The 17,088-nt window shown below is 38.6% G+C and overlaps 1 protein-coding gene across 11 annotated transcripts in view; it reads left to right on the forward strand.

Moving 5' to 3' along the window:
* MCM9 (minichromosome maintenance 9 homologous recombination repair factor) overlaps positions 1 to 17,088 on the forward strand; it is a 126,610-nt gene that overhangs the window by 1,418 nt on the left and 108,104 nt on the right. For 10 of the 11 annotated variants that reach the window (XR_009495990.1, XR_009495991.1, XR_009495992.1 and 7 more), the window contains exons 2-4: positions 1,513 to 1,830; positions 8,132 to 8,445; positions 9,605 to 9,686. Coding sequence is in view for 5 of the 11 variants with exons in the window: in XM_059890139.1 (XP_059746122.1) it covers positions 1,527 to 1,830; positions 8,132 to 8,445; positions 9,605 to 9,686 (700 nt within the window). In the remaining 6 variants the exon portion in view is untranslated. The remainder of the gene's footprint in view (positions 1 to 1,512; positions 1,831 to 8,131; positions 8,446 to 9,604; positions 9,687 to 17,088) is intronic. The other variant, XM_010808407.4, reaches the window with a different exon arrangement.

Consider the following 17,088-nt stretch of genomic DNA (forward strand, 5'->3'; position numbering starts at 1 on the left):
TCTTAATCTCACATTGGCATCCTGTAAGTGTCAGGATTCTTGACATAACTGTGGTATACTACCCCTTACTCCTTTCATACCTTCGAGTAGCTTCCCAGAGAAAGCAAAATATTGCTAGTAGCACGTGTAACACATATTTAGGATGCTAAACCGTGAATGTCATAACAATCTTCTTTCATCTATTTCTAGGACAACAGATGTTGATTGAATGAAATAAGTCAAAGGACATTTGTCCTCCAGTGGTCTGTTTCCAAACCAAATGTGAATTTCTTAAATGATCAATTTGGGCAGTTTATTTGTAACTGTCCTTTGGCACGTCTGGGGTTGTCACTCCATTTATATTTAATTCTTGTCTCTTTTGTGCTCCCATTTGTATTGCATTTTTACCACTGTTAGAACATCACTTCATTTGATCTGTTCTTTGGTTATCTGAGGCATAGAGGACCTTTTATTGTGCTTTTTTCATTTCCCAGAATAGTGCCTTGTACATGTTATCTACATATATTCATGAAAATAGAATAGCAGCAGGCCCTTTTTAATCTGTAGATATAAATTAAAATGTAATATATTTACTTTTAATCATAGTGATTTCTCATTTAGAGACAGTTTCCTTTCCTCAATTTAATTTCCTAGGTTTTTTTTTTATACTTTTCACAACTATTTTTGCTGAAGCCAGCTGAACCCCTTCCGGTCATAAGCACTGAAAGAACAAAGTGGCTAAGAAGTAAAATTATTTTTAAGAAGCCATTTTTTCCTGCCAGCTGATTTCTAGTGTGGAGCTTCCTAGGAGGCTCAGTGGTTAAGAATCCACCTGCCAATGCAGGAGACATGGAAAACTTGGGTTTGATCCCTGGGTTGGGAAGATCCCTTGGAGAAGGAAATGGCAATCCACTCCAGTATTCTTGCTTGGAAAATCCCAGGGACAGAGGAGCCTGATGGGCTACAGTCCATGGAGTCTCAAAAAGTCAGACATGACTTAGAGACTAAAGCAACAATAGTTTTCCGAGGTTAGAAAAAGAAAAGAGGAACACTTTCACCTCCAAATGTAAATTTCTAAAGCCAATTTATTAACTCCTTAAGTCAGAATTGCTACTGGTCTGAATAGTAGTATGTAGCAGAATACAAATGAGTGTGTGTGTGTGTGTGAGACTAGGTTTGCCAGGGAGAGAGAGAAAAATGTTTTTTATGTAAATAAAACCTGGAACCAGGATGCTTGCAAAGAACTCTACTAGGAGGAACTTAAACCAAAAGACTGGCATTTAAGATTTTATGTGCTTAATAATTGTGCTCAGTCGCTAAGTCATGTCCAACTCTTTGTGACACCACGGACTGTAGTCCACCAGGATCCTCTGTCCATGGAATTTTCCAGGCAAGTGACTATAACAGATAATTCAGATCAAATTAGAGTCTGGCGCAAAGTCAGAATGATTTACAGCCAAACAGTCTTTTTTGTAAACTAGTATATAAGTCTAGAAAAGCAAAGGTATAACACAGTCCTTTCTCTTTCTTTAGTTACCTAGATCAAGATGAATAGCGATCAAGTTACATTGGTTGGTCAAGTGTTTGAGTCCTATGTTTCGGAGTACCATAAGAACGACATACTTCTCATCTTGAAGGAAAGAGATGAAGATGCTCATTACCCAGTTGTGGTTAATGCCATGACCCTTTTTGAGACCAACATGGAAATTGGGGAATATTTCAATGCCTTCCCTAATGAAGTGCTAACTATTTTTGATAATGCACTGAGAAGATCAGCCTTGACGATTCTCCAGTCCCTTTCTCAGCCTGAAGGTCTCTCCATGAAGCAGAATCTTCATGCCAGGATATCAGGTGAATTTTACTGCCATATTGTTTTTTAGGAAGATTTTGAGAAATCCCAACATATATTGAGTTTAAGCACTAATAATAGATTTTTATACTTAAAATGGGCTTTCCAGGTGACTCAGATAGTAAAGAATCAACCTGCAATACAGAAGACCCAGGTTTCATCTCCAGGTCAGAAAGATCCCCTAGAGAAGGAAATGGCAACTCACTCCAGTATTCTTGCTTGGGAAAATCCCATGGATAGAGAAGCCTGGAGGGCTACTGTCTACGGGGTCACAAGAGTCAGACACAATTTAGCAACTAAGCCACCATACTTAAAAACATATCCATTGTGTAATTGATGGTCACTTTTGGAGAAGAATCATGATTCTATACTGTTTCTCTGGACATTTGGAAGGCTAGGCTGGCTACTAGCCATACCAACTGAGAGGAGGGAGAATATTTGTGTGCATATATACACATATGTATGTGTGTATAAAACTAATACAGCTTTCTGAGCTTTTGTGACTACTGACAATAAAAGTATAGGTAATTCAAAGAATAAGAAAATTTGGTAGATGCTACCCAGTGATAAAATTCATTATTTTTTTATATCAAGATTAGCATTGTGCTGGGCACCTATCAGGCCCTCAGTAACTTTTTTGGGATGAATAACAGACAAAGCTTCTTAAGTTTAAAGAAATTGCAGTGGAGCAATTAGCAACTTGTAGTGTTAAAGCTATGTCTTTGAATTCCTGCAATCTAGGATTAGAGAACAGATGTGCCATTTTGTTTGAAAATAAGTATTTACTACATTTCAGAAAGATGGGGATTTATAAATAACAAAATCGATTGCTGTGGGACTTCCCTAGAGGTCCAGTGGTTAAGACTCTGTGCTTCCAATACAGGGGATGCAGGTTCGATCCCTGGTCAGGGAACTAAGATCCCAAATGCTGCCTGGCCAAAAAAAAAGGAAAAAAAAAAAAAACCCAAAAATGAATGCTGTGATTTCAGAAAGATTAGGAGTCCCTATAGAATTCCTTGGAGATAAATTAAAATTCAAAAAAATACCAGATACTTGATTTAGGTGAAAAAATAGTATCTGCAGTTACACTTACTGGAATAAAATTATGAATATTATTAATCTTTATGTATCAGATACTAGGTAATATCTTGCTAGGATCAAGAAAAAATGTTCTGTTCTTATGATGTTTCAGAATGGTTGTTAAAAGGGACTTTAGTTGATGTTATTGAAATGGTATTTAAGAAATGACTTTAGGCTGTCTTTATGTTTAGACACTTTTCAATGCTCAGTTTAAATACTAAAATTCTGTCTGCCTAAGTGATCCTATTGGTTTCAGGTGAATTTAGCCCGTTTCTTCATTATCCTCTGAGAAAGTGACTTGCAAATTATATTACTACCAAAATAACATCATTCTACAAACATATCCCATGTGGGGATTTGCTAGACCCTTGGGAAACCAAAATGCACATGGTATAGTCCCTCATCTAAAGAGCTTCAAGGCTATAAGGGAGACAGCTGTATAGTCAAATTTATTTCCCAATTTATGTATGTATGCCCACAGATCCATGCATATGTACGTATTGAACATAATTGTAAAGGCACTCACTGGCATCTTTTACTTATGTGACACATGTGTCACTGAAGATATTTAGAAGATATATTAGCTCGCTGAGCAGGGAGTGAATTGTCCTAGATGATTCACCCAAGGATTCTAGACTAGAAGATGAGATCAGGGAGGGATGCGGGTGTCCCAGGCAGAATGAACCAGGAGTGGGAATGGTCTGGTTTTAGGTATATTGCACCTCCATTTTGGACTCAGGCAAGGCATTGAATTAGTAAAACCCAGGATGCCTCTGTGGGCTTCCCCAGTGGCTCAGTGGTAGAGAATCCACCTGCCAATGCAGGAGATGTGGGAAACATGGGTTCGATCTCTGGGTCTGGAAGATTCCCTGGAGGAGGAAATGGCAACCCACTCTAGTATTCTCGCCAGGTGTAAATCCCAGGGACAGAGGGGTCTGGTGGGGTACCATCCAAGGGGTCTCATAGAGTTGGATACGACTGAGTGACTGAACACACACACACAGGATGTGTCTGTGGCTCCGTCTCCTTAGGAACATAACACGTTTTTCTGGCTTGTTTTTCTAGAATATGCATTGCTCTTTGTCTTCTGGGATTGTTATTGGTCTGAAGTTTACTTGGGCTTCCCAGGTGGTGCAGTGGTAAAGAATCGCCTGCCAGTGCAGGAGACGCAAGCTTGATTCCTGGATCGGGAACATCCCCTAGAGTAGGAAATGGCAACCTACTCCAGTATCCTTGCCTGGAAAACTCCATGGGCAGAGGAGCCTGGCAGGCTGCAGTCCATGGGGTCACAGTCAGACACGACTGAGTGACTGAGCATAGACACAGAAAATTTACTTGCTATTCGCAGTGGTTTTGATGAAAGGTATTCAAATAAACAGCATCAAAGTAAGTGAGAAAAAAATAGCACTCACATGGGTTTTTTTTAAACATTATTTATTTATTTATTTTTGGCTGTCCTGGGTCTTCGAAGCTGTGCAGGCTTTTCTCTAGTTGCAGAGAGTGGCTGCGACTCTGCAGCTGTGTTGCACAGGCTTCCCACTGCAGTGGCTTCTCTTGTGGAGCACGGGCTCTAGAGCACAGGCTCAGTAGTTGTGGCGCGTAGGCTTAAGTTGCTCCATGGCAGGTGGTATCCTCTAGGATCAGGGATCGAACTCATGTCTCCTGCATTGGCAGGCAGATTCCTTACCAGTGAGCCCTCAGGGAAGCCCCTCACATGTTATTTCAAGTAGTGTTTCTCAAACATTAATGGGCATCAGAATCACCTGTAGGACTTGTTAAAGTGCTGATTGCTGGGCCCCACCCCCAGAGTTATTCATGGAAGAGATCTGACCTCTTGTCCAAGAATCTGCATTTCTCGAAAGCTCTGAGGCTGATGCTGATTTCCAGGGACTGCCTGCCGGCAACCACGGGCTTGAAGTAATTGCTGCTAAGTTGCTGCTGCTAAGTCGCTTCAGTTGTGTCTGACTCTGTGCAACCCCATAGACGGCAGCCACCAGGCTCCCCCGTCCCTGGGATTCTCCAGGCAAGAACACTGGAGTGGGTTGCCATTTCCTTCTCCAATGCATGAAAGTAAAAGTGAAAGTGAAGTCGCTCAGTAGTGTCCGACTCTTGGCGACCCCATGGACTGCAGCCCCCCAGGCTCCTCCATCCATGGGATTTTCCAGGCAAGAGTACTGGAGTGGGATGCCATTGCCTTCTCCTGAAGTAATTGATCTGGACATAACCTCTAACACAGATCTGGATGTGTCTCTGTTTTAAGTAATAATTTAATTTCTCTCATTAAATGAGTCAGAGAATGATAGAGTTTTTGTTGTTTAGTGTTAATGGTGGCTTAATTTCTGATGTACCTGCTGCTTTACTGGGATAAGTTGAAGAATACACTTAGTAACATATAGTAAGACAAAAAGATTAAAATAAATTGACATTTCTATCATCCCTTACTCTTTTTTAGTTCTAAGGTTTTGATTTTTGTGGTCAGTTTTGCTGTTACTTTTAGCTCTATCTTCATATTATAAATTTGCTTAAAAATTGCAATAATATGAAACAGTGTGAAGATCCAAAAATATACTCACCTCTACTACCCTTTTCTTAAAATAATGCAGTTACTTTAGAATAAAAAATAAATCACTTAATGGTAATATCATGTTCCAGACTAATTTGTTTGATTCTAAAAAAAAAGTTTATTTTCACATGTATCACATACATGATTCCATTCAGTGAGATAACATTAAGATGTCATATTGTCCTGTATTGTTAAAGTGTAGAAGATTATGAAAAGCTGATTTTCTTAGAAAAGTCGGTTGTAATTGTTTACTTAGTTTTTTTCATTAGAGATGCTATAATTGCATTTAGCCACAGGCCCCTTGGCAGTCTGGACAGCAGGGAATTCACTCACCCTGGCACTGCAGGAGGAACACAGAGAGGGTTGGTGAGCATAAGAGGGAGGGACCCTTGTGGTTGAGGCTAAAACTCTTCACCTCCCACCTGCTTTCTTCCTGAGTGTGGAATATCTCTCTAGCACAATTCCTCATGCTGATCGAAGTAAAACCAGTATTGCATAGTCTTGTCATGACCCAGCATGCCCAGGGCTAGATCATCACTTGCAAGGAAAGGAAGGTGTCTCTGGACTCCAGGAGTACCTTCTTTTACACTCTTCCTGGCAGAAGTTTCCTCCAGATATAAAGGACATCTTCTATGCATTAGTGCATTCATTTTACCATTTTGTTTAGCGCTTCTATTTTTGTACATGTGAGGGTGCTAGCCTCGACTTAGGTTTTCTTGCAGAAGGGTAAATCTGAATGTACTCTAACTTGCTGAGTGAACTGGGGAGAGTTCTCCAAAGTAGCGTCGGAAAGCTGCAGAGGTACCATGATTTGCAGATATTCACGCTTTTTGTCTGGACTAGGAGATTGGAAGTCATGAGAAAGGCAAGACTAGAGAGGGCAAGTTACAAGGCTTGAAAACACTGTCAGATTTATGTATTAATAAATCCTAAACCTAACTAGAGAAAGCACTAGCCTTTGGTCATTCCACTGCCATTTCTTTATCACTTAGCTTTGTGGTTATCAGAACCACAATTGTTATCAGAGTCATCAATTGATTTTATGTGTGGTGTGTGGCAGTGTATTTGTCATTGAGTAAGGTTAAATTTATATACTCTATTTACATTTTTACTGAGATAGAATGTAATATACTATATTTACATTCTACTTAACAGATAGCCCTCTTAAGAGGATCAGTTCTTTTTAAAATCCAGGTTATTTTATCATCCATACTTTTAAAGAGAGTCCACTGACAATTGTTATTTGGAATAATTCTTTTCTATTTTTTAAAAAAATTTTATTATATATTGGAGCATAGTTGATTAACAATGTTGTGTTAGTTTCAGCCATACAACAGAGCGATTCAATTACACATACACATTATCTGTTCTTTTTCTAGTTCTTTTCCCATTTAGGTTATTACAGAATATTGAGCCGAGTTCCCTGTGCTATGCAGTGGGTCCTTACTGGTTATCTATTTTAAATACAGTAGTGTGTGCATCATTTTGTTGGTTTTTCGATTTCACATGTAAGCAGTATCATATGATATTTGTCTTCCTCTATCTGACTTATTTCACTTACTATGATAATCTCCAGGTTCATCCATGTTGTTGTAAATGGCTTTATTTCATTTGTTTTAATGGCTGAGTAATATTCCATTGTATTAAAGTGTATGTGCTGCATCTTATTCTTTTTTTTTTATACTGAGGTATAGCCAATTAACAATGTTGTGATAGTTTCAGGGAAACTATCAACAAAGGGACTCAGCCATACATATACATGTATCCACTCTCCCTCAAACTCCGCTTTCAACCAGGTTGCCACATAACATTGAGCAAATTTCCATGTGCTATACAGTAGGTCTTTGTTGATTATCTATTTTAAATATGGCACTGTGTATCTGTCTATCCCAAACTCCCTAACCCTTCCTCTCATCCTTCCCTCTACTCCCATGGCAACTATAGGTTTGTTCTCTGAGTCTGTGAGTCTCTTTCTTACTTTCTTACTCTTCTGTAAGTAAATTCATTTGTATCATTTCTTTTTAGATTTCACATATAAGGGATATCATATGATATTTCTCTTCCTGTCTGACTTCCTTCACTCCGTATGACAGTCTCTAGGTCCATTCATATTGCTGCAAATGGCATTATTTCATTCTTTTTAATGGCTGAGTAATATCCCATTGTATATATGTACTACATCTTTTTTATCCATTCCTCTGTCGATGGACATTTAGGTTGCTTCCATGTCTTGGCTGTTGTAAACAGCACTGCAGTTTACATTGGGATGCATGTATTCTTGCCAACCATGTTTTTCTCCCAGGAATGGGATTTCTGGAACATATGGAAGCTGTATTTTTAGTTTTTTAAGGAATCTCCATACTGTTCTCCATAGTGACTCTGCCAATTTACGTCACCATCAATAGTGTAGGAGGGTTTTCTTCTCTCCATACCCTCTCCAGCATTTATCATTTGTAGACTTTTTGATGATGGCCATTCTGACTGTTGTGTCTTTTCTATTTTCTTAATTGAGTTGATTTGACCTTTTTCTTAAGTAAAACACAGAAGTTTTTTCTTTTTTCCTGAAATTATACTCCTTTAGGAAATACGAGAAAAATATATTGCATGGAATCATATCTCAAGATATAAGTTGATGTGTTTTTGTTTTGTTTCTCCATCAGGATTGCCTGTTTGTCCTGAGCTGGTGAGGGAGCACATCCCTAAAACCAAGGATGTGGGACACTTCTTGTCTGTCACGGGGACAGTAATTCGAACAAGTCTGGTGAAGATCCTGGAGTTTGAGCGGGATTACATGTGTAACAAGTGCAAGCATGTATTTGTGGTCCAGGCTGACTTTGAGCAGTATTATACTTTCTTCCGGCCATCCTCATGTCCCAGCTTGGAGAACTGTGATTCTTCAAAATTCACTTGCCTCTCAGACTTGTCATCTCCAACCAGGTGTAGAGATTATCAGGAAATCAAAATTCAGGAACAGGTAAATGATCAAATACATGAGAAAAATAAATTTGTAGAAGTGTTTTTCAGCTTTGGGTAAACTGCCAGCACTCGGGAACATGTAACAGATTATATATGGTATTTGCGTCATCACCTAGTATAAGATCAAGCATGACATTTTTTTCTCATAGAGTATAGCATTTAGAGACCATAAAATGGTCATCTTTTTATAGTGAGCATTGGCAGGAAGGTTATGAAGTGACTTAATAATTATTTTAAATTGAAAACATGAATTTTTAAGAAGTTTACCTAAGTGATAGGAAAAAATTAAATGGGTTTAATTGGTGGTTAAACACTGGAGTGGGCAGGATTTAGGGTTTAGGTACAATTTACATGCTGTGCCAAATGAGGTATACATAAACATTTTAAACATGTGTGCATGAGCCTTAGTTTCCTTTACTTGCAGCTTAAACACAAAGGCTTTATTCAGTGTCAAAGACTCAGACCCCTTCTGTCTTTCTACACCATTCTTAATAAATGGCTTCTATTCTTATAGTGGTCAGTGGTTCAGGATGGTGGCTACAATTCTGTAACATCTGTATCCCAGTCAAGGAATAGGAAAAAGGAAGCAAAAGCACCTGTCATCTAAACCAAGTATCCATTTAAGCTGTCTCCCTCAAAGTCTTCTGCAACAAGTTTACTTGTGTCTCATTGGTCAGAACTTAGTCATATGACCACACTTAGCTGCAAGGGAACCTGAGAGATTAGTCTTCTATAAAGGAAGTAATAAGGCACACATATAATAAGAATAAAGCTAGAGTTCTCTAACGAATAATCAAAAGAACTGAGTGATTTGTCCCAGGTCTTATGAATAGAGATCAGGGTAGAACTGCCTCTCTTTTCTGGTTAAGTAACTTTATTATTGTGTTTAGTAGCTGGAGCATGTTTTATTTTGACCACCCCCCAGGTTGATTATGCTTTGAGCTATTTCCATCTGAATGTTTTTATTTTAGTTTAGTTTTAGTAAATTCTTCAACTGATAGTAGGCACAAGTTTCAAGAAAATTCCTTAAATCCCCATCATAATTAAATTGCATGATAATACCAGAGAAACAGACAGTAATGTCAAGAACTGCTAGGCTTCTGAATATTTAGTATATATCTACATGTACTCAGTATCCGCTTTCTTTTCCTTGCTAGGTTCAAAGGCTATCTGTTGGAAGTATTCCACGATCGATGCAGGTTATCCTGGAAGATGATTTAGTAGACAGTTGCAAATCTGGTAAGAATGAACTTTTGTTAACTTATATAGTAGGTCTCAGCTTTCTTCACAGTCCAACTCTCACATCCATACATGACCACTAGAAAAACCATAGCCTTGACTAGACGGACCTTTGTTGGCAAAGTAATGTCTCTACTTTTCAATAGGCTATCTAGGTTGGTCATAATCTTCCTTCCAAGGAGTGAGCGTCTTTTAATTTCATGGCTGCAGTCACCATCTGCAGTGATTTTGGAGCCCCCAAAAATAAAGTCTGACACTGTTTCCACTGTTTCCCCATCTATTTGCCATGTAGTGATGGGACCAGATGCCATGACCTTAGTTTTCTGAATGTTGAGCTTTAGGCCAACTTTTTCACTCTCCACTTTCACTTTCATCAAGAGGCTCTTTAGTTCCTCTTCACTTTCTGCCACAAGGGCGGTGTCATCTGCATATCTGAGGTTATTGATATTTCATGCTTTTGAACTGTGGTGTTGGAGAAGACTCTTGAGAGTCCCTTGGACTGCAAGGAGATCCAACCAGTCCATTCTACAGGAGATCAGTCCTGAGTGTTCACTGGAAAGACTGAGGCTAAGGCTGAAACTCCAATACTTTGGCCACTTCATGCGAAGAGTTGACTCATTGGAAAAGACCCTGATGCTGGGAGGGATTGGGGGCAGGAGGAGAAGGGGACGACAGAGAATGAGATGGCTGGATGGCATCACCGACTCAATGGACATGAGTCTGAGTAAACTCCGGGAGTTGCTGATGGACAGGGAGGCCTGCGGTGCTGTGATTCATGGGGTCACAAAGAGTCGGACACAACTGAGCGACTGAACTGAAAGTATTGATTGGGCTTCCCAGGTGGCACAGTTGTAAAGAATCCACCTGCCAATCAGGAGATGTGTGTTCGATCCCTGGGTCAGGCAGATCCCCTGGAGACGGAAATGGCAACCCACTCCTGTATTCTTGCCTGGGAAATCCCATGGACAGATGAGCCTTACATGCTACAGTCCATGGGGTTCCAAAAGAGTCAAGACATGACTTAGTGACTAAACAACAACAACAAAAGTATTGATTAGGAAAAACCACATTTCATTTTCCTGAGATCAACTGCAAGTGAGTGTGGGGAACTTGAGAACAGATACTGGCATGAGGTGGGAGGTGATAGAGGGAAGAAGCTGGGCTGGAGCTCAGCGATCTAGTCTAGCTGTTTGTTTAATAGATGAAGAACCCGACTTGCCCATGAGAGCTTAACCTTTCTGTTTTTCTTATTCCAAAAACCTTAAAAACTTGGTTCTATATGTTTGCTTACTGATTTTCACTGGCTATTTTCACTAGTTAATTTTCACTTAACATTTAATTTGAATTGAAGTTCGGTCAGAAAATGGAAATGATTATTATTGATGACTGCCTTTCAATTTATTTCAACATGTCCTGCTTTAAATATTCCTGCCCTCACATAAAAGACCTTAATCTCTATAAAAGACAAATAGTACCTGTGTGTCCCCTGAGGCGTAACAGGTATGTTTGATCTCTTATTTCGTATCCCAGTGCTCCCCTACTTGGACAAATCAAGAATGTTTCATTCCTCTAAATTCCATCATTTCCCTTTTATTAACCCTTGACTTCTCCAAATGCCTTATTTAAAAAATATTTACTGAGCTGGCATTTCATTAAAATGATGAGGCAAAGGCTCTATGAAAACAAAGAGTTTAGTATCTACAGTGAAGAATAATTCCTTGTCAAAAGGCTTTCCCCTTCCACCAAGAATCACCAACTCATACTTTGATATTTATATCAAATATAGTAACAATTTATAGTTCTCCAAACAATATTTTAAGTAAATAATAGGTTTGATCAGGGATTGCCTACTAAATGGACAAGGCTATGTCAGAGTACCTTGTTCATAGAAGACTCTTGATTTTAACCAGAATTTTTAATATCTGGATCAGCAAAGCAGTGCTTGTATGAGCTTAGCTAGAACATGAAAATGTCCTTTGATAGAGATTAAGATGTTTTCATCCAGTTGGTCTGAACTGAATTCTTTCTGCACTTAAAAAAAAAAATCTTAAGGTATTTTTCTTTCACATGTCACTTAAAATAAAGAATGGCTGGCAGCAGTCTGTCAACAGCTATTTTTTCATTTATCCACTGCTACAAACCTTTTTGAGAATCAGAAGACATAAGTAGCATAATCATTGCCCTTTGGGAATTCACAGTCTAGTTAGGAACCCCAGTCTGACATTGCAGAGTCGTGAAGTTGGAGGTTATATACTGATAACTGTCAGTGAGGCAGATCAGATAGGTCTGACCATGGGTGGTTGCGGTGCTAAATATGCTGCAGAAGAGAGAGGGGCACAGACAGATGGGATTGTGTAAAGCGAGAATTGTAGTTTCCTGAAAGTATTATTGTTTCCAATAACATTTACTGTAGAAAATCACATAAGTTTCAAATGAGTATTTATTGCTTTGGACTATCTCATAAACCTCACAGTTGGAGTACTCCACATTTTACACATTGTTGCCGCTTAGTGGAGTCATGGTATTTCTAGTGGGTACAATATCTGAAACATAAGTTTCTCATTTAACTTAATAGAGAAACAGCATCTATAAAATGACCCATTTAAATGACCATAGTAGAGAACTCATCAAAGTGTTCATATAATGTTGCCCTGGTTATGTTCATCTAAAAAAAAATTGGGCACAGTCAATATAGGAAATGATCACTCTTCCTGATGGGATTTGAAAACCATCCAGCAGTGGTTTAGGAAGGATCTTGAAAGTGTATGAAGAACTTATTTAATGTCTTTGTCACCATTTACTATCAAGTTGCCTGAGGCTAGAAATATGCCTTCTATTCGGTGAATTGCTACCACCAGTTCCATTAACAGCATTCACAGAAGACTTCTCTTTAAGAAAGCAAAGCACTCCAGGTTACACATCACACATTTATGTTTAGAGAGTGAAAGGCATTTTGCATCAACAAATATCAAAAATTAATGTTTGATACAGGCTTGGAAATGAAGACTTGCCAGTTAAGTTTATAGTGCAAAGTATAAATTCCAGTATTGGTTTAAGGTATTTCCAGCATCCTATGTGCAACAAGATTGAAATCTTGGGGACTAGGATTATATCTTTTTTTTTCTTTTGGCCCCCTTTTCTCTAGCACCAAAATATTGAATGCCAAACAATCACCTATACTTCTTAATTGGCTTACTGAATTGTATGTAATGATAAAAAATATGTCGGTATTTGGAGAATATTCCTATAAACTATCCAAGGCCTCTTAGGAAAAACCTGTAAAAGTTTAATATTCTACTCATTAATCAAGAATGGCTGAACAACACACTGATGAATAACCAACAAATCACAGAAGAAATCAAAAAAGAAATCAAAATATGCGTAGAAATGAATGAAAATGAAAACACAACAACCCAAAACCTATTCAGTTCAGTTGCTCAGTCGTGTCCAACTCTTTGAGACCCCATGAACCACAGCACACCAGGCCTCCCTGTCCATCACCAACTCCTGGAGTTCACCCAAACCCATATCCATTGAGTCTGTGATGCCATCCAACCATCTCATCCTCCATCGTCCCCTTCTCCTCCTGCCCTCAATCTTTCCCAGCATCAGGGTCTTTTCAAATGAGTCAGCTCTCCGCATCAGGTGGCCAAAGTATTGGACTTTCAGCTTCAACATCAGTCCTTCCAATGAATTCCCAGGACTGATCTCCTTTAGGATGGACTGGTTGGATCCCCTTACAGTCCAAGGGACTCTCAAGAGTCTTCTCCAACCCCACAGTTCAAAATAATCAATTCTTCAGTGCTCAGCTTTCTTTATAGTCCAACTCTCACATCCATACATGACACTGGAAAAACCATAGCCTTGACTAGACGGACCTTTGTTGGCAAAGTAATGTCTCTGCTTTTTAATATGCTGTCTAGGTTGGTCATAACTTTCCTTCCAAGGAGTAAGTGTCTTTTAATTTCATGGCTGCAGTCACCATCTGCAGTGATTTTGGAGCCCAGAAAATTAAAATCAGCCACTGTTTCCACTGTTTCCCCATCTATTTCCCATGAAGTGATGGGACCAGATGCCATGATCTTAGTTTTCTGAATATTGAGTTTTAAGTCAACTTTTTTACTCTCCTCTTTCACTTTCATCAAGAGGCTCTCTAGTTCTTCACTTTCTTCCATAAGGGTAGTGTCATCTGCGTATCTGAGGTTATTGATCTTTCTCCTGGCAATCTTGATTCCAGCCTGTGCTTCCTCCAGCCCAGTGTTTCTCATGATGTACTCTGCATATAAGTTCAATAAGCAGGGTGACAATATACAGCCTTGACCTACTCCTTTTCCTATTTCGAACCAGTCTATTGTTCCATGTCTGGGACACTGTAAAAGCAGTGCTAAGGGGAAGGTTCATAGCAATACAGGCTTACCTCAAGAAACAAGAAAAAAGTCAAATAAATAACCCAACTCTACACCTAAAGCAACTAGAAAAGGAAGAAATGAAGAACCCCAGGGTTAGTAGGAGAGAAATCTTAAAAATCAGGGCAGAAATAAATGCAAAAGAAACAAAAGAGACCATAGCAAAAATCAACAAAGCCAAAAGCTGGTTCTTTGAGAAGATAAATAAAATTGACAAACCATTAGCCAGACTCATCAAGAAACAAAGGGAGAAGAATCAGATCAACAAAATTAGAAATGAAAATGGAGAGATCACAACAGACAACACAGAAATACAAAGGATCATAAGAGACTATTATCAGCAATTATATGCCAATAAAATGGACAACCTGGAAGAAATGGACAAATTCTTAGAAAAGTACAACTTTCCAAAACTGAACCAGGAAGAAACAGAAAATCTTAGCAGACCAGGCACAAGCACAGAAATTGAAACTGTAATCAAATCTTCCAGCAAAAAAAAGCCCAGGTCCAGACGGCTTCACAGCTGAATTCTACCAAAAATTTAGAGAAGAGCTAACACCTGTCCTACTCAAACTCTTCCAGAAAATTGCAGAGGAAGGTAAACTTCCAAACTCATTCTATGAGGCCACCATCACCCTAATACCAAAACCTGACAAAGATGCCACAGAAAAAGAAAACTACAGGCCAATATCACTGATGAACATAGATGCAAAAATCCTTAACAAAATTCTAGCAAACAGAATCCAACAACATATTAAAAAGATCATACATCATGACCAAGTGGGCTTTATCCCAGGGATGCAAGGATTCTTCAATATCTGCAAATCAATCAACGTAATACACCACATTAACAAATTGAAAGATAAAAACCATATGATTATCTCAATAGATGCAGAGAAAGCCTTTGGCAAAATTCAACATCCATTTATGATAAAAACCCTACAGAAAGCAGGAATAGAAGGAACATACCTCAACATAGTAAAAGCTATATATGACAAACCCACAGCAAACATTATCCTCAATGGTGAAAAACTGAAAGCATTTCCCCTAAAGTCAGGAACAAGACAACAGTGCCCACTCTCACCACTGCTATTCAACATAGCAATCAGAGCAGAAAAAGAAATAAAAGGAATCCAGATTGGAAAAGAGGAAGTAAAACTCTCACTGTTTGCAGATGACATGATCCTCTACATAGAAAACCCTAAAGACTCCACCAGAAAATAACTAGAGCTAATCAATGAATATAGTATAGTTGCAGGATATAAAATTTAACACACACAAATCCCTTGCATTCCTATACACTAATAATGAGAAAACAGAGAAATTAAGGAAACAATTCCATTCACCATTGCAACGAAAATAATTAAATACTTAGGAATATATCTACCTAAAGAAACAAAAGACCTATATATAGAAAACTATAAAACACTGATGAAAGAAATCAAAGAGGATACTAATAGATGGAGAAATATACCATGTTCATGGATTGGAAGAATCAATATAGTGAAAATGAGTATACTACCCAAAGCAGTCTATCGATTCAGTGCAATCCCTATCAAGCTACCAATGGTATTTTTCACAGAACTGGAACAAATAATTTCACAACTTGTATGGAAATACAAAAAACCTCAAGTAGCCAAAGCTATCTTGAGAAAGAAGAATGGAACTGGTGGAATCAGCCTGCCTGACTTCAGGCTGTACTACAAAGCCACAGTCATCAAGACAGTATGGTACTGGCACAAAGACAGAAATATATATCAATGGAACAAAATAGAAAGCCCAGAGATAAATCCACGCACCTATGGACACCTTGTCTTCGACAAAGACAAGAATATACAGTGGAGAAAAGAAAATCTCTTTAACAAATGGTGCTGGGAAAACTGGTCAACCACTTGTAAAAGAATGAAACTAGAACACTTTCTAACACCATGCACAAAAACAAACTCAAAATGGATTAAAGATCTAAACGTAAGACCAGAAACTATAAAACTCCTAGAGGAGAACATAGGCAAAACACTCTCCGACATAAATCACAGCAGGATCCTCTATGACCCACCTCCTAGAGTATTGGAAATTAAAGCAAAAATGGGACCTAATTAAACTTAAAAGCTTTTGCACAACAAAGGAAACTATAAACAAGGTGAAAAGACAGCCTTCAGAATGGGAGAAAGTAATAGCAAATGAAGCAAATGACAAATAATTAATCTCAAAAATATATAAGCAACTCCTGCAGATCAATTCCAGAAAAATGAACAATGCAATCAAAAAATGGGCCAAAGAACTAAACAGACATTTCTCTAAAGAAGACATACAGATGGCTAACATACAGATGAAAAGATGCTCAACATCACTCATTGTCAGAGAAATGCAAATCAAAACCACAGTGAGATACCATTTCACACCAGTTAGAATGGCTGTGATCCAAAAGTCTACAAACAATAAGTGCTGGAGAGGGTGTGGAGAAAAGGGAACCCTCTTACACTGTTGGTGGGAATGCAAACTAGTACAGCCACTATGGAGAACAGTGTGGAGATTCCTTAAAAAACTGGAAATAGAACTGCCATATGACCCAGCAACCCCACTGCTGGGCATACACACCGAGGAAACCAGAATTGAAAGAGACACGTGTACCCCAATGTTCATCGCAGCACTGTTTATAATAGCCAGGACATGGAAGCAACCTAGATGTCCATCAGCAGACAAATGGATAAGAAAATGTGGTATGTATACACAATGGAATATTACTCAGCCATTAAAAAGAATTCATTTGAATCAGGTCTAATCAGGTGGATGAAACTGGAGCCTATTATACAGAGTGAAGTAAGCCAGGAAGAAAAACACCAATATAGTATACTAACGCATATATATGGAATTTAGAAAGATGGTAATGATGACCCTATATGCGAGACAGAAAAGAGACACAGATGTATAGAACAGTCTTTTGGACTCTGTGGGAGAGGGCGAGGGTGGGATGATTTGGGGGAATCACATTGAAA

The sequence above is a fragment of the Bos taurus genome, chromosome 9, assembly GCF_002263795.3.
Source record: "Bos taurus isolate L1 Dominette 01449 registration number 42190680 breed Hereford chromosome 9, ARS-UCD2.0, whole genome shotgun sequence".
NCBI classification, from domain to species: Eukaryota; Metazoa; Chordata; class Mammalia; order Artiodactyla; family Bovidae; genus Bos; species Bos taurus.